This window comes from Platalea leucorodia (assembly GCF_965183815.1).
Source record: "Platalea leucorodia genome assembly, chromosome: 22".
Lineage (NCBI taxonomy): Eukaryota > Metazoa > Chordata > Aves > Pelecaniformes > Threskiornithidae > Platalea > Platalea leucorodia.
In genome coordinates this window covers 7,214,089-7,236,137 of record NC_138844.1, presented here as the reverse complement: position 1 = coordinate 7,236,137, position 22,049 = coordinate 7,214,089, and the positions used below count along the sequence as shown (strand labels likewise).

General features: G+C 46.8%; 1 protein-coding gene across 3 annotated transcripts; it reads right to left on the bottom strand.

The window, feature by feature from the left end:
- Positions 1-115: 115 nt before the first annotated feature.
- On the bottom strand, positions 116-21,459 carry DHX8 (DEAH-box helicase 8). 3 transcript variants are annotated; one of them, XR_014230398.1, is made up of 25 exons: positions 21,325-21,459; positions 20,959-21,044; positions 20,299-20,371; positions 19,774-19,859; positions 19,063-19,172; positions 18,643-18,954; positions 18,197-18,341; positions 17,436-17,639; positions 16,833-16,920; positions 16,397-16,494; positions 15,698-15,845; positions 15,124-15,305; positions 14,552-14,746; positions 14,163-14,348; positions 13,450-13,660; positions 12,935-13,116; positions 12,018-12,158; positions 11,595-11,750; positions 10,600-10,737; positions 9,668-9,796; positions 8,395-8,591; positions 8,066-8,245; positions 6,139-7,530; positions 4,197-5,645; positions 116-207 (listed from the first exon to the last, which is right to left on the bottom strand). XR_014230398.1 is itself a non-coding variant. In XM_082332025.1 (23 exons), exons 1-23 carry the CDS (start codon positions 21,434-21,436, stop codon positions 7,311-7,313), a joined length of 3,579 nt encoding a protein of 1,192 aa, XP_082188151.1. In that variant the 5' UTR covers positions 21,437-21,459; the 3' UTR covers positions 5,675-7,310. The 3 variants fall into 3 exon arrangements, 2 of the variants coding, with proteins under 2 accessions (XP_082188152.1, XP_082188151.1); XM_082332025.1 differs by lacking the exons at positions 116-207; positions 4,197-5,645 and having other exon boundaries at positions 5,675-7,530; XM_082332026.1 differs by lacking the exons at positions 116-207; positions 4,197-5,645; positions 19,774-19,859; ... (1 more) ...; positions 20,959-21,044; positions 21,325-21,459 and adding an exon at positions 19,484-19,767 and having other exon boundaries at positions 5,674-7,530.
- Positions 21,460-22,049: the final 590 nt, after the last annotated feature.

The following is a 22,049-nucleotide window of genomic DNA, read 5'->3' as shown; positions in this document are numbered from 1 at the left end:
GGCACAGGTCAAAGCCAACGTCACCTTCGGGTAGCGGGATCGCAGGAGGCAGCAAGGCCTGAGCCCCCAGTTCAGTGTAGTGTCGTGGCTTTTCCAAACTGAACGACTTCTTCAACAACCATCCTCAGGATCTTTGAAGAGCTGTCAGGCTCTTGAGTGTGCCCACCCTGGGCTTGGCTAGAAAATCGTCTGAGGCAAGAGAAGAACCTGGTGGAGGTGTGTTAAGAAAATGTTTTACAAAGTAACCTAAACCATACATAGTTCTTAATATCCGAATTTAGACCTAACCTCCACAGATGTTTGCATGTTTGAGGGAAATCCTGATGTGCTGGAAAGGCAGCTATCTCTGCAGCACGTGCAACTTAACTAGACTTTGGCTGCTTTTCCACAACAGTGAACATTTAAAATGGGCACCACATCCTCACCGAGAGGTGCCTCACTTTTTAATCGGCAGCTCCGACCATGTGCCCGGTGAGACAAGGAGCAGTACGGTGCACCCATACAGAAAAAGCCTGTTTCCTACTGCTTCAGATTGATGTTCCAGCTGCTGAATACGAGCATCACCAATGCTGCCAAAGTGGGAGCCTGCAGAGGAACTTGTGTGTGTTGAGTGAGAGCCTGATTCCTCCCAATGCCTCTCTCCTGCATGGCTAACGCCAACCCCCCTGGCCTTGCCCCGGGCATGAGGGCCAGGAAAGGCAGCGCTCCCTGCCTGAGGAGAGCCCAGATACTCGGAGCAGCCTGCTCTGCTGGCGCCCTTGCGTGCCCTGTGCCGTCCAGGGACTTGGTGCTCCGGCAGCTCCTGGCCCTCCTGCCTTGCCCTGCTCCCGCCTGGCAAGCGCACTTCCTCTGGTGTCCCCGAAGAGAGGGTGAAGGGGAACCCTTCCATTGGTATAAGCTGCCTTTACTATTTATGAGTGTAAAAATACTATAATTAATAAATTGGTCTATGTCTTTGGCCAGTGCACCTTCATTCAGCCCCTGGCTAGTCCTCCCTGACCTTCTGAGCTTGCTTTGCCCATCTCCTTGGCACCAGCCTGCAGCTTTGGGTAGCTGATCCAGAGCTCAGGGATGCGTGTTTACTTCTGAATCCCGGTGGAGTTCAAGAAACGAACGCTTCACTCCCTTGACATCCTCAGAACCAGTCATACAACCAGGACTGAAAGATCACGATGAAATATGTATCCTCCGGCTGCAGAGAACATCGCCCACGCTCCCGCCCTGACAGTACGCTGGCCACCGAGCCAAGCTCCATGGTTTTAATTAGCTTTTCCCTGAACTCTGTCTCGAGCAGCGGCACTTCAGGTTGCTCGCTGGGACGGTGAGCGTGTTGCCACCTGCTGAGCCGGTAACGGGACTAGGGCAGCGCAGGGCACGCCGGCAAACGAGCGCGGCAGAGCCGAGGGCCCTGCCGGGACGCGGCCACCCCCACCGGCCTCAGCAAAGGCTACAGCACGGACAGGAGTCACCCTAAGTGGAGGAGCCCTTTCACGCTGCACCTTCCTCAAGAGAGTCGGGCACCTCCTAAGGGAAGTATTTATGCCTTCTGGAGGCAAAACGTAGGTGCAGGTTGTACCCTGCCGCCACAGTGTTGCTAATGAATGAGAGTAGTAGCTTGCTTTGATATCTCAATCTGCAGGATTCCCGAGGATTTTACATTTATCCAGTATTCTTTGGGCTACCCTCTGGCCAGCCAGTCTTCCTTCAGAAAGGGAATTCAGGGAGCTGGTTCACATTTGGATGAAAGTTTAGCTCCATGTTTCGTTCAGGTTTGTCAAGTCAGTGCAGCAGATCGATAGCCGCAGAGCAGTTCTGGGAATCGGCAAGATCAGGTTCTCATAATGGAGGGGCAGTGACCTCCGAAGGGCAGAGATTTACAATAAGCAGATCAGAGAGCTGGGAGTCAATCGATACACTGGGTTTCCAGTTCGGCAAGACAGAGGCAGCTGATTAGGGAAAGCTGCCGGAGGCAAGAGACAAGTGTCGTGAATTCCTCCTGCTGCTCCTGAAGGGGCCGGCCCCGTCCCACCACACGAGGACGTTTCAGCTTTGCTAGCTAGTCACTCACACTCCTGTGCACACAGCAGAGCTGCAACAACTCTCGGCCCGGGGAGCGGAGCTGTCTGTCCCCGAGCTGACGGCTTTCGGCACCGGAGCAGGGAGCGGTGCACGTCACCGCGTGGCAGCGCCTACGGGCAGTGCAACACGCCCTCGAATCAGTATCCCGGCACCATACAAAGTCACAGCTGAGCCTCGCTCTGCATTAGGCAGGTAAGACAGACATCGTTCTTCTTCATGGAAAACCCTCTAAAGACAGAGTTCTGCTCGTGACAAACACTCCGACACCTGGATGCAAACATACCTAACATTCACAGACTTTTTTACTATTGTTTACTCATTATATTCAAGATTTATTCTAGCAGCTTATTCCTCAGGATGTGATGATGCTTTGGGATCAGCCAGAAATAAATCCTCAGCAGTCATTTCTTCCTAACATATTTTTTTCTATAATTATTTTTTTTCCGTGTGGTTGCTATTGTTGCAATGGCTTTGCTGTTACTCTTGCTGTATCAACAGTACCAAGCCCAGCAGGAAGCACCATAAATCTGTTACCCAGACCATGACGCAAAGTTCCTTTCTGGTCATAGTAAATAATTAACACGTAACATTACAGCCGTCCCAGATGTACCCTTAGGCTGTGCTGTCTAGGGCAAAGGAATTACCCCCAGTATTAGCGGGTTGCCAAGCAGAGCTGAACTACCTGATGCAATTTGCTGAGGCTAACCCAGGAAATGTTTCCGTTACCAGATTCCATACCCTGAAATACGTAGGAACAGCGATAATGAAGAACAAGGACAGCAGCAAATCTCACTTTACAGGTTGAGCACTGAACGGGAAGGCGAGAGAGTTATTAGAAAGTGAATTCATCTTCAGGCCGCACGCAGCACGTGTGTCACCTGCGAGGCAAAGCCCTGACAAGGTGCCTGGGGCCTGAGGCAGGTCGGAAGGGGCGATGCACCGTTCCCAGCAGCGCTGAGTGCCAGGATGAGACCTGCCGGGATCGAATTCTGGCCTGGCCCGGTCAAGGCTCCAAAAGCCACACGAACCGAGCAGCGTCACCTCAAAAGAAGAAGAGCAGCAGATACCCAGTGGTGCCATTCCTGCCCCACCACGCAGCGCCTGCCGGGAGCATCGAGCTCTCTGTACCAGCCAGATGCTCCCGGGTGCAGCATGTTCTCATTCACACCTATTTAAGAGGCTCAGCAGAGCAAAGGAAACCAGAGCTGGCCGTGGCCCCTTCTGGTCAGTGCTTTTAACTAAATGGAGACGGTGGAGAATTAACCAAAGGCAAGAGAGGCATAAGAATTGATAAGGCTTCTCCCCACACCCCTGATAGATTTTGTTTCCCAAACTTCAAGAAAATCTAACACTGGATTTCCATCAACACGCGTTTCAGACCCTGTCACCGTGGCAGACCTAAATGATAGAAACTAACACTGACGTTCCAAAATAGGCAGGGTCTGCCCCGGACTGAGGGCGACCCAGTTCACTTCCACCTCCTTGCCTTTTTTCTAGTAAAAGTGAACTAATATGGAACTCAAATAGGAGACTTTTCTACACAACAACAAAGCGCTGCTTTCAGTGCAGCTTGCAGAGCAGCGCTGTGTTTGGACAGACCCCCAGACCCCCCAGCTACAAGAACTACGAGATCATTTTTGATGTAAATAAACCAGCATATCCAGATCAGCGCAGCCCCGCTTCCCCACCGCCAGTGTACGGACAGACCAGCCAGAGGATTTATGTAGGTTACAGAACATACACATACAAAACACATTTGCTAAAATCAGAACCTCACTCGCTGTATTCCCAGCTGGCTTGAAAGAACAATACATTCATAAATGAAAAATTCCATGAAACTGCTAATGGGTCAGAACCACAGCCTTCTGCAATTGTCACAGACATCTCATGAAAACCGAATTACCAAAAACAAAACCCCCATTGTGTAAGTAGCACGTTGCTGTCACACTGGCTCTGGTAACAAGCCCGTTAATGAGGTTAAGGTAGTTACTATAACAGATGGAGCATGTGCGGGGCTGGCTGTAAAAATCATATTTATCTTTCTTGCATTAAGGGCAAAAGGTTGGTTTTGGATGTGTATCAGTGTGTGTGCATGTACACGTGAACGTGTTACTCACTGTTTGGCTGTGAATCCTTTGCTGGCGACAATCGGCGTGGAAATCGGCCGACGGCACAGGCTGGAGCGCTGGAAACAAAGGATCCTTTGCTCCATCCATTCAGAAAGATCCACAGCTCCGCAGGCAGAATGAGTCCTCAGCTGGGCGCGGGACACGTCGGCCTCTGGGGAAGCAGCGGGGGACAGGAACCAGCAGCGCTCAGTCCGTGCTACCTGCATTACATGTTCCACGAGCCACAGTGGCGTTGAGGAGCAGAGAGGTTCACAGACAGCTTGGAATTCCTCAGAGGAACCGTTCAGCATTTCACATTGCTCCTTGGTCTTCCAGGAGGAGGGGAAAAACAAAGAGTCAACCATAGCTTGAGCCTTCATCTGCACCCCCTGCCACCCGCCGCTGGGAACGGCTGCGTTACCATCCTTCAGGTCACTCTTGCTCGGTTACTCGCCCCCTGGCTGCATCCCTGCTGTTCCCCTCTGCTCCCTCGGAGCCAACGCTCTTCGTTTGTGCCCTGCCAGCAGGTACAAGAATGACCCCGGTGCCTTGGCAGCCTCAGCTTCCCCCTCGGTTACAGCCGGAGCCTCTTTTCTACCCCTTGACCGAGTACCACTGGACGCAGGGAGCCCCCAGGCCCCAGGGACGGCCTGGCAGCGGCTCTGTTTGCTGCTGGTGCGGGCACGTGAGATCGGAGGCAGGGCAAGCACATCTCCTCCTGGCACGTGAGATCGGAGACAGGGCAAGCTTCTGGAAACTTCCGCCCCACGCGAGCAGCCGGCAGCACCAGGCCTGCTGGAGGCAAGGGGGCCGTTTACTGCTGACAATGGGCCACGTGCCAAGCGTGCATACACACGTGCCTGCATTACTCAGGAAAGTTTTAGCAGTTACGCTAAACATAACGCCTGCAAAAACATTCCAGGCTAGACACTCGGCCTCTGCTGGCAGAGTTTTTGCCTTTAGGTAAGAAATCCGTGTTACCAGTTCTAGTGCATTAACTCAGTACAGTCAAAACGAACCAGAAGATCTACAATTTACACCATTCAAAATAGCGCACGTCATTTAGGCAGAGGCGGGCTGGCAAGTGCTTCCGCAAGCACCTCACGCAGGAGAGCTCGAGGAACGCTTTCCCCAGCAAGGGGCTAAAACCCCTATTCAGTCATGCAAGTACTGCCAGAATAAAGCATTAAGTCTGTGGTTTCATCCTAGGATCAGGCAGCTTATTTTCAGGTTTTTACACAAGATAAACCAACTAAAAACCACATAAACAGTAGAGGACATTAGGATGTTACGCTCAGAAACCTCAGCGCAGTAACAGCTCGATAAAACTTTCTCTTAAAAAAAAAAATAAAAATGTGTAAGCGGTTCAGGTTTGTAAGCCAGCATTCTTGTTTCACAGGCTAGTTTTGGATGTGCGGTATTCCCAAAGTGAGCACCAAGGTCGACATGGAAAAGTTTCTGTAAATGAATTAAAGGATATTACTGAAAAAATTACACCAAGGAAAGAAATAACGCAGACAAAACAGCTGACAACTGTTCACTTAAAAGAAAATCCTCTCTGTTGATGCATTTTCCTCTACCATAAGTCAGAAAAAGGGTACACTGGAGAAGCAAATACAAAATGAATTTGGAACAGAAATACCTCAAAATATGCTGTACAACTGGGACTTCTGCTGTGTACATTTTCTCTTTTACATCTTTCATTTCACTTTTAAAAGTCAAGTGCAAATTTTCAAAGAAAAACAGTAACAGATGCAGCGGCAGAGTTCGCGGAAGGAAAATACGCTTCGGAGAATATTCAGTAGGACAACCTTCTCTCCCTAATGTCATAATAAAAAAAGCCTCCAAACTTACAAACTTTCTAATTCTATTTAAGAAGATTTAACACCATGGGAAAGCTCAGGGCATTTATACAGCATTATAAAACAGTATATACAACATCCCTGCTCACCTTCGTATACAGATACCCATTTCCACTGTAGTTACTTTTCAGTGTGAAACATTCTTCAAATTCATTGAGCGTAAAACAACCGCCAACTTCATTCGACTCATTTCAACAATAATTTTAGCAGATGTCCCAGCTTTGGAAAAAAAATTAAAAATAGAAATTGGGTACCTGCAGCTACGGAGTCAAATAAGTTTCATCTGTTTGCAACAGGAAAAACAATTTACAGATAGCTTCCACGTGACATAGCGCCCACGGGACAGTCAATTTCTTTTAGAACAAGGAACTGTTTCCACAGTCTTTTGCAGACATTTTAGCTGTAAGAGCATATTCTATTAAAAACCCAACAGTTGTGATGTCACCAAACATTGTAAGTGGAAATAAAACACATGACACATTGTACAGAAAGTCGAAACATCTGCAACCACTTATGCTCACAGACAGAGCCGTGCTGCAGAGTGGATGTGGTTAATTACCGTTTGATATACTAGCCTTCGGCACACAGGAGATGGTGATGAAGGATAAGGCTTGCAGTCTGACCTGTGCCATTGCCCAAGCACAGCTGACATCCTAGCTGGGTTTCAAGGGATCTTTCCTGCCTTATCCCAAAGCCACAGATACTAAATACCTCACCACAGATGGCTGGCGTAAAAGCCAAACAGCTACACTGAACAAGAAAACACATAAAATGGGACAAATGGAGAACAAGCAGCTCCCAAAAAGCAGCCGCTGTCCAAGAGCATAAGTAGAAATAAATCCCTTTTAGCAGGGTAAAGAAACAAACTATTCCAGCCTCTATTTCTCTAGTCATACAGAACACAGTTAGGTTGGTGAACAACTATTTTTTAATCATTATCTTTCTGTTGTTGTTCAGCTCAGTGCCCAGATTTCCAAGTCTTAGGTTTTGTCTCTTAAAAGCCGAACGACTAAAGCGCTTCCAGAACCATTTCTGAAATGACGCAACACACTGAGGAGACCCAGGACATTTGTCAGGCAGCTGCGGAATCCAGGGGCAGCCGACGTGAGCACGCATCGCCCCCTTGTGCTTTTGCTCTGGAAAGACTTATTTTCTGTTCATTTTGTAGGTAAGCTTCGACTTCTTTCAGGGCACTTGCAACAGTGCAAAAATCACAGTCCCACACATATAAACCCAATAAGAGTCCACAAGGGAATTGGGCTCATCGCCGTCTGAATGCACGCGATATCCTCCAAGCATTGGGCTCCTCGTAGCGGTTGTACAGGGGTTCCAGCCGCTGCTGCTTCTTCTGTTTGCTCAGCTTGGTTGGGTCAGAAACCTTGAAGAAAGCTGGTGCAAATTCCACCAGCCAGCGAGGATCAATGGTTGTCACTTCGCGCATGTATTCCTTGGTGGTCAGCACCAGCTCATGATACACCACCCTGTGAGAAAGGACAGCAACTTTGGAAATGAGTTTTTCCAAACAAGAGACAAGGCAAGGGCTGGAGTATCTAAGCTCGCCCCTTCGTCTCCGTTTCGCGCTCCTTTGGCATAAGGCTCCTTATAAGCTCCAACGCAGGCTCCAAAAGAGCCATCCAGAAGAGCTATCTTCTTTTTCCTCTCCCACCTCACAATTACTCTTCAGCAGAGAACTACTTCATGCCATTTAAAAGAACTCTCCCCGCCCTCACCACTCACCATTTTAAACTCACTTCCACAATACAGAAACACAGAACTGTGTTTCTGGCCTCAGGCCTGGCCTTGGCTCAAAAAACAAGTCTCATCTCTGCACAGGCACTAATTTTAGGAGCAGAAAGAGCCAAAAGCAGACTTGAAACCATTCTCACTCTGCTCATTGCTGAGGAATCGGCAGCCTATACTTTCACCTGTACTCCACAAATCCTGCACACCACAACAACCTTTTCAGTTACAAAGTCCAAACTGAAGTAGAAAAGTACATGATATTGCCTTCCTTACCATTCTGGCTGCCTGTTGAAGAGAGCACTGGATGGGTGGATATAGACTACTTGTTGATCAATGAGTGTCCGATAACCTTCCTGGGGATCCTTCTTTGCTGCATTTCGGAAGAAGCCACTACAGATGGCCTTCTGGACTCGAACTGTTGCCTTCCCACAGGATACCACATCCAGCTTGTGCCTGCCAGACAAGAGTGAGAGAGAAAAAAATTAGAGTTCTCCAGATTTGGGTGCAGTTACCAACATAAGATTAGCAAATTTTGTTTAGCTACTACAGCGTAAGAACACTAAGAAAACAAAGTCGCTCCTTGTCCTTCTCGACATGCTCACCTGTCCATGATGCCCAACATCTGCTTGCGGATGTCCTGTGCCCTGCGTAAGGATCGGGCCTGGATAAAGTTTTCATAGCACCAGGGATTTGAAAACTTATTATTCTTCCAGGAATTGTACACAGCCAGCAGAGTGAGGTGGTCACCTTCTGTCTGATGGAACTTGGCTTTCTTTTGATCAGCAAGTGCTTGTTTATCCTAACACATAAAATATGTATCAATCGGGTATCTACATCACAGAGACAGTTCTTGTGCAACACAAAGGAGGACATGGGCTCCCTGTCACTCATACCATGACTTTTTAAGTCTACCAAGAAACAGATGATGTAACACTGAGAAGACACCATAAGATTTTGAGTGGTGACTGACAAAGGACCAAGCGCTGGGACTCTGAAGGTCACTAGGACTGCTCTCCCTAAGCCAAAACCATGCCCGTACGAAAGGAAAGCCTAGAACTGTTCTTGCCAAAGACAGACCTCGTGTAGACGCTCCTAAAGACTCTCCCGTGGGTGACAAGGACCTGACCAGAAAAGATTACGAACTTTTTTTTAACTGACACTTTTCATTCAATTTCAGCCCCTATTTTTAAAAGGACACTTCAAAGTAAACGGCTGGTTTATGCTGCAGGAAGTATATGCATGCACTGAACTAGCTACTTTATTGCCCTAGAAGCAACCTCAATTACTCATCAACAAAGGTGCTGAAGCAGTAGCTTTGACCCTGCCGACCTACCCACCTCTCCCCACTCCTCCAGCCTGCAGATAAAACATCCATCAAACACTGTGGCTACATAGATCAAATCGAAGTTAACAGACTGAGCTGCAGCAAGCCATCATAATGAAGAAATAAAGGATTCAAGAGGAGTCTGCTGTTGAGGAATCCTACCACAGCATAGTCTGCTGCTTGCCGACTTAAAAGAAATCAGCACAGGATAGGACTGCCATGAAGGAATACATTCTGTGTACCTGAAAATGACAAAGCCTTTCCGAACTCCAGAGCTGGGACTGACTTGGTTTAGGGTTGTGTGTGTTTACTGGGAAATGCAAAAGAGAATGTGAGACTTCTAACTGCCCTCTTCCTATCTGCAAAGGAACTACCAACAGCTGCAGCTGCAGGGTGTTTAACCAACAGGTACGTCAGAAATGTAACGCATGAGCACAGCCTAACCAAGCTACAGGTTTATTTTGGCAAACATGCTCACTCTCTAACACCTGAGACAGGCGCACAAAACCCACCCGACTGTTACACTGCTGCTTCTCGGCTGCATTCCTTACCTTTGGCCTGTAGAACACGTTCTGTACGGACAGCATGGAGACTATGGTCAGCATTTCCTCACTGCATCCCAGATGTACAGACATGATCAACATCTTACACAACATGGGCTCCAAGGGGAATTCCGCCATCTGCAAGAAACCTGTTTCAGGGCACCCTGCAACATCTTGGAAAAATCTTGAGTCCTCTCGGTGCAAAAGAGAGCAATGCCCTTTCTACCACGCTTCCTTTCCAAAGCAGTGTGCTTTACCCAGAATAACTTTACTCAACATGAAACAAATTATTTGTCTATATTCACTATCACAAGAATATCTCAATATTTCTGGGGGTGTTCAGCCTGGAGAAGAGAAGGCTGCGGGGAGAGCTTATTGCAGCCTTTCAGTACCCAAAGGGGGCTTATAAGAAAGATGGGGACAGACTTTTTAGCAGGGCCAATAGCAACAGGACAAGGGGTGATGGTTTTAAACTAAAAGAGGGGAGATTCAGACCGGATATAAGGAAGACATTTTTTACAATGAGGGTGGTGAAACACTGGAAGGTGTTGCCCAGAGCGGTGGGAGATGCCCCATCCCTGGAAACATTCAAGGCCAGGCCGGAGGGGGCTCTGAGCAACCTGATCTGGTTGTAGATGTCCCTGCCAGCTGCAGGGGGATGGACTAGAGGACCTTTAAAGGTCCCTTCCACCCCAAAGCATTCTATGATTTACAGGAAATTTTTAGACATTAATGAAAATAACCTTATGAATAAGGAGAAATAATAGCTGCTCCTTAAAAAGCGAAGATACCTAACCATGCTAAGTGAAAAGCTACCAATAAAATACAAGAGAACAGGAAAGGGAAACCAGCAGTGCTAGGCAAGTCCTTATACAACGACTCTCATGTCACCCCCTAAATATCTGCAGCCCAGCTGGTGCTAAGTATTCTCTTTTGCCTACCCTGCGCCCAAGTCGAGTGAGCAGTCCCTCATCATCCAGAGCTCCCAGGGTGTACAGCTGCTCCATGGCAGTTATGAGCGTTTCCATCGGGGGAGCATCCATAAAGTCAAAGGAGAGCAAATCATTGATGCCCATGGCCTGAACAGAGGGAGCGGAGAAAACCCGAGTTAAAACACCAGGAAGGAAGACCCCAAACTCCAGCCAGAGAGATATAACCATCAAACAATGAGGCACTACAGAACTTTAAGCAACCCTAGCCTCATGTTCTTATCCGGACTGTAACCAGTCACGAATACATGGGTATATTTCTACACTTGAGATAATCCGCACTGCCCCATAGCTTTCACCCATCATTCAGTTTTCTGGGCTGTTTCTTTGGGACTGTTCCATATGTCTCTCAAGCAAGATGATTCCGTCGAGGAGACACGTAGGCTAAAGGCTGGTTTTGAGGACTTCCTGCCTTGTAAACCAGCAGGGCTTGACAGCTCCAACAGACACTACATACGCCTCCACCCTTCCCCTTGTTCCCAGAAAGGGGAAAGGCAGCAACTTCCCCAGCTGCTGCGTACTGGGTTAGATCCAGTTTGCGGACTCCCACAGGAATGGTACACGCTTTCAAGACGCATATGTTTGGAGATCAAAAACCACTCTAAAACAATGTGTCTTATCTGTTAACAACATAAATGTACCTTACATAGGAAATCTCTACTGCCCATAAGATTCCTGTTTCTCAAACCTCCTGCAACTAACTGTTCTGTGCAGCTGGGACTTGTAATTTTGGTGGATATTCAACATTATAACCCTCAACAGAAAAACGCAGGAGCAAGCTCCGTGCCCGAGAACTGCATTCGATGCAGCGTCCCTTCCAAAATACCTCTGTTCACTAAAAGGATCTGAAATTACAGAAGTATTTCATGAGGCTCACAAAGGCAGAGACTCAGTTATTGAAACGCTTATGATCATGTTGGCTTGCTGCAAGTTGGTGAAATACCCACCTTCAGGGAAAGTACCGTACTGGCCAAATTTGTTCTCTGGATTTCAGGCACGTTGGTGGTTAGCATTTCATCTCGATAAGCACGCTCTGTATATAACCTGTAGCATTTTCCTGGTCCTGTTCTCCCAGCCCTTCCTGCTCGCTGCTTTGCTTGAGCCTAAAGGTAACAAGGCATCTCAGTGAACAGGTGCAAACAAGTAAAATAACATGATTAATTATTCACAATTTTACTTGTATTAACAGAAAGAGATTTCCAATACAACCTAGGGAAGCATGTATTCCTTAGGCACAACCTCAAGGAGTCTCAGGGAGTTATCAAAAATGTGGTTTTATCATTGGCTCGCTTTGCTTCCATGTGCTTAGACGCCACATTGTTAAGATACGCGTAACCAGCAGGAAAAAAAGTCCACCGCAGAATGCCTACCTGTGAAATCGGTGTAACAACCAGCTGGTCAATTCCAGTCTTGGAGTTGTAAACTTTCTGCTTCACGAAGCCAGGATCAACTACGTAATATATTCCATCAATGGTCAAAGATGTCTCAGCGATGTTAGTGGCGATGACAACCTGCAACCAACATTGTGACTCGGGACCAGTTCTGCCTCTGTTGCCAAGCCAGCCATGCTGCTCAGCTTAAACAATCCATTCCATGTGATACAAGCAGTTTGTTATAAATGCAACTACGATCACTTAACATTGAAAGGAGAAATAATGTTCACAGAGGAACAGAAAGAAGTGTTATCTACAGTCGAAGATGGACAGGTTTTAAGTATCTACATTTGGTTTAGATGTGGGCAATATGGGAAAAGAGCATGATAAAAATCCATAATTAAAAGCAAGTGAAAGATCATTACAAGTAGTAAGCAGACTGCACTGACTTCAGGGAGAATTTCTGCCTATCACACAAGGACAGTCCGTATTTAGAGAAGAATCTTCCGGAGAGTGTCTCTCTAGATATTCATTAGCTGTTTGGTAGGAAATGTACATCCATCCGACAGGAACTGCATTTAGATTTCACTAAAGTTAACACCCTTTAAAGGCAGCATTAAAAAGCACACCAAGAACATCCCACATAGAAGAGGTTTGCTACACCAGATGTTTTTTTATACATTTTCAAAGGCTTAGATAACATGTATAGGCATGTACGCAACCAAAAACACACTCTAAGCTACATATAAGCCACTTCTCCAGAACTACATCATTGTGTCTAAAGTTGTAACTAACAGAATCAGAAATGCTAAAGAAAAGAAAAAAAAAAAAAAAGGACATATGATTAGCAGTGTAATACACTCCACTACTAAAATACATCAGCAGAAGATGAAGCCACGCTTAGCTGCAATTACCTTTCTGCTTCCTGGTGGGGCTGGGTCAAAGATCCTGGTTTGCATTTCACTGGGTAGAGCTGAATATACTGGCAGGATAATTAACTCCGGAACATCGGGTCCTAGAGATTTCATCCTCTCATAGAGGATTTCACAGGCAGTGTCAATCTCTTCCTGACCAGTTAGAAACACCAAAATGTCACCTACACAGGAAATAAATTAAAACATCCACAGATTCAATTCTGTTCAGTACAACTCCTGCATTACCACATTTCCATCCCTCGCTTTTTCCATTTAAAGCAGAGGATCCCCAACTTTTGCTAGCCCCTGGGCAATAACTCTTAGCCAGAAGCAACATACTTCAGTCTTTCACCCAACTTTTTCAGCATTTTATTTACTGTATTTGCAAACGATAGAGGATAGTGCTGAGAGCATTTTGCTCCTGTTACTAATAGGTGATCCATGACGTACAGAAAGACCTTGAATCACAGTCAGAGCCCTTGAATCACAGTCACCCTAGCCCATTCTCCACTCACCTGGTGGCTCTGTTAAGTGGATCTGCATTACTGTAATCAGACTGGCATCCAAATAATCTGTCTCTGGCTCCTTTGTGTACAGAATTTCTACTGGGTATGTTCTGCCAGGAATTGTGAAGATTGGCGCTTCATAGAAATACTGAGAGAATTTCACAGCATCCAGCGTTGCAGATGTCACTATCAACTTCATATCCTGCCGTTTCTGCACTGTCTGTAGCAGGACAGAAAGTTCTCAAGTCACTTATTGCCTTTGGGACTATTAACATATGGCACTTAAGTCAGAGACATAGGGTCAGTAATATCAGGCATTTTGATGTCTGAGTAGAGGAGCAGCTCATTCCAGCATCCATAACTTCAAACTTGACTGCTCAGGCCACATTTCAAACCTTTCTTAGCAGCACCTATCACAGAAAGCCTTTGTCAGAGAAGGAAGAGCAAAGCAAGAACACTCCTCTGCTCATCCGTTGTTATGAACATCCTGGACTGCCAATTCTCATTGTTTCTGCTGAATTTGGCTTGCTTTGTCTTCACACAGAGGCTCATCTTATGAGAATTTGGACTACAAACCCTTAAGAAGCATTTGCTTTGCTTCAGAAGAGACTCAGAGCACATGAATGAACTTGACTTGCATGACCTTGCCTTTCCCTGTGCGCTCCTATCCATATGTAGCATACAGAGGACGCTGAAGCAATAAAAATCAAAGGCTGCGTTACCTTCTTCAGGAGTCCAAAGAGCACATCGGTATGTATGGTCCTCTCGTGGGCTTCATCCAGCATGATAATGGCATACTGAGTCAGATCAGGATCTATCAGGCACTCCCTCAGTAACATACCATCTGTCATGTATTTGATGACAGTTTCGGGGCTAGTGCAGTCTTCAAATCGAATGGTGTAGCCAACCTACAAAGAAGAGTTGCACAGAAACTGAAGCTACAGAATTAAGTTATTAGCCCCATTAATTCCCAGTTTGATTATTCTGCAAGCTCATTTTACATCCTACAAGGGAACAGACACATGGAGACACAAGCAAACTAGCTCCAGTACTGATTTTTCCTATTTTTCCTCATGCTTATTTTGGCATGTTCTTCAGCATGGAAATTCACCTCTTGTCCCAGGCAGCAACCAAATTCCTCTGACACCCTCTTTGCAACAGACATTGCAGCCACTCGGCGAGGCTGAGTACATCCAATCTTTCCTCTTGATGTATACCCCGCCTCAGCCAGGTACTGGGTAATCTGTGTTGTCTTCCCAGATCCTGTCTCTCCAATAACAATCAAAATCTGGTTGTCATGCACAGCCTAGGAAAGGTGATAATAGATACATTGTCAAAATTTAGAAACAAAAAACAAACAAAACAAACAAACAGAAAAATCAACACAGTGCATCTAGGACTCGACTGAGCACCTACTGCTCTTGCTCCAGCCGACCCAGACCAAAAATCATACAAGTGTTCTTACTGTTCAAATCAGCAACTGCTTAACCGTTTAGCTGACTGGATTTTGACTTATGTCAATAAATATCTGGAGCTTTATTAAAAAATACAGATATATATAATCCTTTAAAATAATTATTCTGCATTTATCAACTGGCTATTCACCTGTCAAGAAGCTAAACCAAGAATATTTATTTTGAAGTATTCCTTGCTCAAACAAGAATACTGTTTCAAGAGCCTTACCTGTATCAGCTGCTCCTTCAGTCTGAAGATTGGGAGACTCTCTCTCTGCTCAATGATGGAAAGCTGGGTCTTCTTACCATAAGAAGCTTTGTTGCCACCAAATGCATGTTTCTTCCACTCTGGGATATCGTTGGGCATCATCCCGATACCTCGCATGTTTGCAGCTATCTGTCTTCCATCCACTAGAAAAGAGACAATTTCACCATTACATTTAGGTTCACGCAGCACGGACCCTGACTATCCTGCTCCTATTGTTCCATTGTCCCTGACTTCTATACTTGTGTGTTTAAGTATTTTTTAAGTTGCTACACATATACCCCCACTATTACATTAATTTCCACGTAAAAAATTGCTTCACCATCCCTCGCACCTTCTAGTAACGCATCCTTGACAGATAGCAGGATATACCTGTGCCTTTCCCTTGACATTCCTGTTTCCACTTCAGTGGAAAAGCATTTCTTCTTTGCCTCGCTTTTAAAGCAAGGCAGACAAACACAGCATCAAGACGTTCCTCCTGGGTTGCTCGACTGTCACAGAAAAGACACAGCTGACACTTAGGTGTGTTCAGACGTACCATCAGGGAGAGGATCCACCCAGTGTGTGTTGAGTCCCATGGGGATAGAATCCATCTCCGCCTCTCTCTGGGCTTGTTTAAGTTCTCGTCTTTCTTTAGCTAAAGCACTCTGCATCATTGCAGCCTGGGACAAGGAACCATCTGGATTCTGGAAAGCAAGAAAAAAGTTCAGATTTCAAGCACTCCCAGTCCTTCAACTTCAATTATCTCTCTGTCGCCACTGTCCTTTAGAAGCCTCTTCTGAAGATGCTGTAAAAGATGTTAACTTTTTATATGTTTGAGTTCCAGGATATTTCCATTAGCCCAGCCTCATGAGCTTCTGTGGTCGTGACTAATATGGAGCATCCCTACGCTGCCCAGTCAGAAGGATCACGGGCACAACCAATGAAAAATAAGTATTTCTCTACCACTTTCTCCTTTCAAAAGGTAAGAAAACGCAGAACGTAGAAAATACGTTCTAACACACTTATGTGAAACGGTTGCTGCTGCAGGCTAATGCGCATTTCGGTTCTATTATTCCACTTCACTGTCACCAGTCAAGTAAGAAACCAGCTTTATAAGCAATGAAAAGATCTTTGGTTCAGTGGTAATGTTTTTCAGGGCTCTCAGTAATGTCCAGGTGGAAAACTGGTTGTTAAATTCCCAAATATTTATTTAATTAAATCGGGTATATTGGTTTTAGTCCTGGAAATCTCTTACCTTTACTATTTTGATGGGACTCATATCCATGCTCTGTTTAGTATGACCTCGAAGGAACGGTGGCTCTTCTTCAACTAACTCAATCTCAAGGTCCTCATCTAGAATCCACAAGTGACAATTTTTGTTCAAAAGTTAAACATCTTATTTCAGGTGCATAAAAGTACCTCTTCAAACAGTGCTTCCTTTGTATTCTTGATTATGACGCAATTAGGTAGGTTTAAAAGTGAGAACACCACAAATAAAAAGAACGCACCGACAGGGCACATCCAAATGTCACTAACAACAAGGCTAGAGCAACCCTAGTTCGAGCTGTTTGAGATAACAGCAAATTGTGAGATGCTTCGCATACACTTATATCATCATCTCTTTTTGAATCAAAACACGTCCAGAAATACAAGGAATTTACAACAACGATAAGACTACTTGGAAATACTACCTTCCTCATCATCAACTTTAGGAAGAATCCCCGTCTCCTCATCGAAGTCAGGAAACTCTTCCTTGGAAAGAACATTAGCTGCAATCATCTGGGAACAGAATGAACACAACATCGATTTGTCCCCATGAACGAATACTTCCGAGGTCTCAGTTCTAATGCTATTGCCAGACTTGTAAAGCAGGAACAAAGGAATGCTGTGATTTCAGACCAAAGGAATGGTCCTACGTTCTAGCACGTGCCTCCCCGAGTCATCCAGTCTCTGAGCAAATCCTCCTTTTGCTATTCTACGTACCACCCGTGTGAGTCAGCTGGCCCAGGCATGGCAGGACTCTGCTGGTAACCAGCCACCACCTCAGTGTCACTGGATAAAGATCTTGATCCCCTAGGTCAGAGGGATCTCTGGAGGTGACCTGGTCCAGCCTCCTGCTCAAAGCAGGGCTAACTTGATAGTCAGAACTAAGCTAGCAGTCCCCAACCGCAAGGAGGCAGCAACTTAGAGGTAAGGAATAAGTTGCACAAACAATCAAGGAGCTCTATTCTAGTTCATGAAACTCCCTAGCAATTTTAGACTGACCCCCCCATTTCCCTGCATACAAAACACACCTGTTTTATTTCCCATTTCTCTGGGTCTGAAATTCGGGTGAGGCGTTTCCGTTCGAGGCTGTCATCCTCCACCTCCGGCGCATTCACCAGGGACAGGTGACTGGGTCTGTCTGGGTTTCTCATAGAGGTTTCTTCATTGGTTTCTCCAACCAGGTTTCTCCTCCGATTTGGGTTCAAGTCTTCCCCAGTGTCTTGATCAACATCCTGCATTAGATTGATGAAGCAATCAGCTCTACCTATATTGCACTTGCCTTATCTATTGACACTGGTGCTTCCCCTAACACAAGAGAAAAAGCAGAGTACGTTTCTCAGAGAGACGACTGCCGACAACAGCCCCTACGCAGAAAATGCTACTTTGCGTGCTTTTTTTTTCAGCTGGCATTGTGAGGTAAGTACATCCCAAGGCCCGGAACACTCTGCCTTGGCAATGGCAGTGATTTCATTTAAAATGAGATGCTTCTCTCATACTGAAAAATAAGACAAACATAGCAACAGCTCGAGGTTTGCCTTGTCACTTAGCTAACGTGTTGAGTCAAAAAACTGTTAGGAACATTACATCAAAAACTAGAACCTACAGAAAATGAGCAAAAAGTAATAGGCCACTTAAATACAGAACAGTAACTCAATTTTTTTAACTCCCACTTCAAGGGTTATGTATTCCTTTTCATCAAAAAGAGCAAAAAATAGCAAAAAGAGGCATAATCTTTAAAAATCTTGGCACCACAAACTCTATTATAAGCACTACAGAACATCTTCGGTACCTTCATGCTCAGGCTGGTTTTGGATCCGGTAAAGGATAACACTTTGACTTTTACTCTTTGTCCTTTGCTCACGACATCGGCAACGTTGGCAACCCGTCCTTCTCTTCGAAGCTCCGAGATGTGGACCAAGCCCTCCCAACGCTTCCTGCGGGTGAGGCAAACAGAGGGGCGTGAGACGTTGCACATTATTACTCTGACAGTCCTTCAGATCATTCACAGTCGGGATTAAAATACTTTGTTGTCAACTGATTGTTTGGGTACGTTCATAAACTGTTTTTGTAAGGAGAACATTCTCTGCTGTCAAATTTATTTTTCTGAAACAGACCTTCATTTTGGCATCAAAACCCAGCAGACCTTATTGTAGCCTCATCACCTCTTTAAGACACTAGCAGCAAAGAGAAGTCAGATGGAATAGCACCGGATTTATTGTGAACATCAGAAGGTACCTTAGTCCTTCCAGCTGCACAAAGCATCCAAACTGCATTATACTCGTGACTTTGCCATTGTAAATGTCTCCGATGGAAGGCTCCTCAGGTGGCGGACGGTCTATGTGCTTGTCTCTCCATCTCTCACTGCTCTTCTCGACGTACTTCTCTCGATCCTTCCGGTCCCTGCTGGGACTCCGACTTCTGCTCCTTGACCGGTATCTGGATTTTCCCCTGTTCTTGTCCCGAGTCCTCGAACGAGACCTAGAGCGAGACCTGTGCCTTCGCTTCCTGTCCCTGCTACGACTGCGGCTCCTCCTCTTTTTCTTTGCCCTGACAAACAAACGTTACGTATTTGCAGTGAAATCCCACATAAGACCAGAGCGAGCAGGCAACACCAACTGCCAGTACCCACCCCCCAAAGACACACTGGAGACCTACCGGTGGTCGCTGTTCCTTTGCCTGCCCTGCCTGTCTGCACTAGGCATCAGAGCTTCAAGTTCTTTAAGTGCATCAGCTGCCACTTTCACATCATCTTCATCCAGCATGTTCTGCAAGAACAGAGAACCTTCTGTAAGAAGGCTGATAAAAAGTGTCACAGAGAATTAATCCGCAGAAAGTATAATCACGCGCCTATCTATTTAGAAGGAATGCAAGATAAAAAAAGATCAGACAGAACACGTGAGATGAAGGAGGGAGTAATAAAGCTACCCCCCTAGTTTGCCACAAGAGTGAGACAATTCTGCTTTTATACAAAAGACAGCTTCATCAACACCTCAAGTTACTACAGAAATATAAAATGCAAGCCCCTCATAGCGTCTGAACGTCCAAAATTTTTATCTAGTTTGTAATCCAGTGTTACTTTGAACATTGTGTAAGAAAGGCCAGGCTACAAATTTAATGTCGCAAGAGCCTCATCTTCCAGGTATTCTGCAAAACAGTAGCACCGTGGCAACTGCTGTAACAGCTCTTCCTGATAACCGCGTGCAACAACACCAGCCTTCCGCCTCTTCTGCACTTCATTTCTCACGGTCCACTTTTACCCATGCATCAGCAGGAGACACGTTAACATGAAAAACTCAAAACAAAGAGAAACGGGGGGTTGGGGGGAATGTTTTCACATACAAAAGAAATCTGGAATTATGACCTTACCCTGATGTTGGGATTGTCTGGCCTGCAAAGGGCTGGAAACAATTCCTTCAACTTTTCCTTCTCCGATTTGGGTTTGACAGCTGTCTCTATTTTTGAGATTTAAAACAAAAAACAAACAAAAAGCCCCAAACTTAGAAGAGCCAGAAAGATTTGCTCTTGTTTTTTCTGTAATTGAATACAAAGTTTGACTTTCATCAGAATACAAAGGTTGATACAGATTTTACAGAGATTTAATTCAAAGATTGCAATGTTACTTTCCTACAAATAAAATTCTGACTATTAGCAAATCTGTGAAATACATAAATATTGCAAATAGCGTACTCAGTATGTTTTAGTGCCTAAACAGCTTTGCTCATCTACCGCTAACAACAGACTCCCGCTGCAACAATGCTGTACAAAGTCTTGCCTTACAAGACTGGAACAACAACCACATCAATCTCACCAAACATAGCCAAAAGCTACAAAAGACCGAGTTTTATTTTTCTTTTTACACTGAATCGATAAGAGGGACAAGATTATGCATACCTTTGCTCGTAAATGGCTTTGTCGGAGGCCGCATTGTCTGTATGAGTCGTAGCAAATTACTAATAAGGGAATCCTGAAAAATTTAATAAAATACTTTAATCTAAGAAACGACTACAACGCTGGTTTTCATTATGAGAAGGCACAAGTGAGAGTTTATTAGCAGGACAAAAAAAAAGCTCAGTTCTGAAGGTGCAGGTTCACTTTTAGAAAGTATCATTGGACTTCGTGTACATCCTAATACGAAGTTGAATCTGAAAACGATTATAATTTCATTTAAGTGACTTATTATTTTTAATTACATATTTAATCCAACTACAGTTATTGCTAAGGAAGTCATGAACCCAGCATCTACGTGTCATAAAAAGACTTAGGACAACATCTGCCTTCGTGAAAAAGTTGTTTCTTCCATATTTTATATGCTAAACAAGGCAATAAGCGGTTTTCGAGTCCCCAGAAGCACGCTTCGCAAAAGCTACAAAAGTTTTTTTAAAAAAAGGAGGCAGGGGGAGGCTTGGCTTGATCAGACAGGAATACTCAAAAGCTACATAGCGCATAGTTTTCCAGTTGAAGAAAACCACCGATCGCTCCTCACACCTCTCTCTCTCTGTAAAACACACCAGGGCAAGAAGAACGCACGAATAACGTTCGGAGCTCGCTTACAGTGAACTCGGCGCCATTCTTCAGAAGCACTGCTTTAAACGCGTCGAACGTCGTGTTCTTCTCAGCGAGGCTTATCACAAACTCGGCTGCGAAGCAAAGGCAGCGGGTAAGCTCCGACGAGCACCCGCGGGGCCGCCGCTCCCCCGGCCCCAGCAAGGCCCGCCCGCCCGGGGAAAGCCAGCGGCAGCGGCTCCCCCCCCGCCCCGCCGCCGCGGGAGCCCGGGCCCAGGCACCTTCGCACGCTCACAACGAGCTTTTTGACGAAAAATCACGGTTTTTTCCCGACTGGGGAGAGCCCCTCGGCGCCGCGCGCCCTGGCCGGCGGACGCGGCTGCCGCCGCCGCCCCGCGGAGGCGCCCCGCTCACCCAGGTCCTTGTCGTTGATGCCCAGGTGGTTGTCCAGCTCCGTGCAGACCTTGGAGACCAGCGACAGGTACTCGAGCTTCGCGAGCTCCTCCAGCGCCGCCAGGTCCGCCATGACGCCGCCCCGCTCCGCGCACGCGCGCGCCTGACGCCACTTCCGCAGCGCGACGGAAGCGGTGGGGCGGCGGCGGCGGGGCGGCGGCGGCACCGACCATAGAGAGGGCGGAGGGTACTAGAGCGGCTCGCGCCTGGGGCCGGTCTGTGACAGCCGCTCCGTGGGTCGTGGCGCGGGAGGGCGGCGGCGGGGCCGCGCCCAGCGAAGGCCTCGCCGCAAGGAAACCGGCGGGGCGGCCAGGGTGCGGGCGAGGAGGGCGGGCTGCAGCTGCTCGGAGGTAGCCAGCCGCGCTTCGCACGGGGATGCCCGCGCCCACACGTGGCGAGTGCACAGCTGGCCACGGCTGGCCACGGCTGGCCGGTGCCGCCTCGGCACCCTCCAGGGAAGGGCCGTTCCCCGCTCTCAGCTCCGCATCTTTCCGAAGCCGCCTCCCCATCGAGCCCCCACCCGCCCCGGTGCCCGCAGCCCCGCGGCCGCCGCACGGCGCCCAGCCACGCCAGGCCCTCGGCCGCTGAAGGGGACAGCGGCGCGGCTGGAAGCCCAACGCGCGGAGGGAAGCGCGTAGCAGAATCAACGGTACGGCAAATACAAAAAGATGTGACGAGCAGGGAGG

Bases quoted from the DNA above. Each gene is read 5' to 3' on its own strand.
- DHX8 (XM_082332025.1), bottom strand. From the start codon at position 21,436: ATGGCGGACCTGGCGGCGCTGGAGGAGCTCGCGAAGCTCGAGTACCTG. The intron at 20,372-20,958 runs GTAAGCGAGCTC...TAAATTTTTCAG, and splicing joins AGAATGGCGCCGAGTTCACT to GATTCCCTTATTAGTAATTT. The intron at 18,342-18,642 runs GTACCTTCTGAT...CCTCACCCGCAG, and splicing joins GTGCAGCTGGAAGGACTAAG to GAAGCGTTGGGAGGGCTTGG.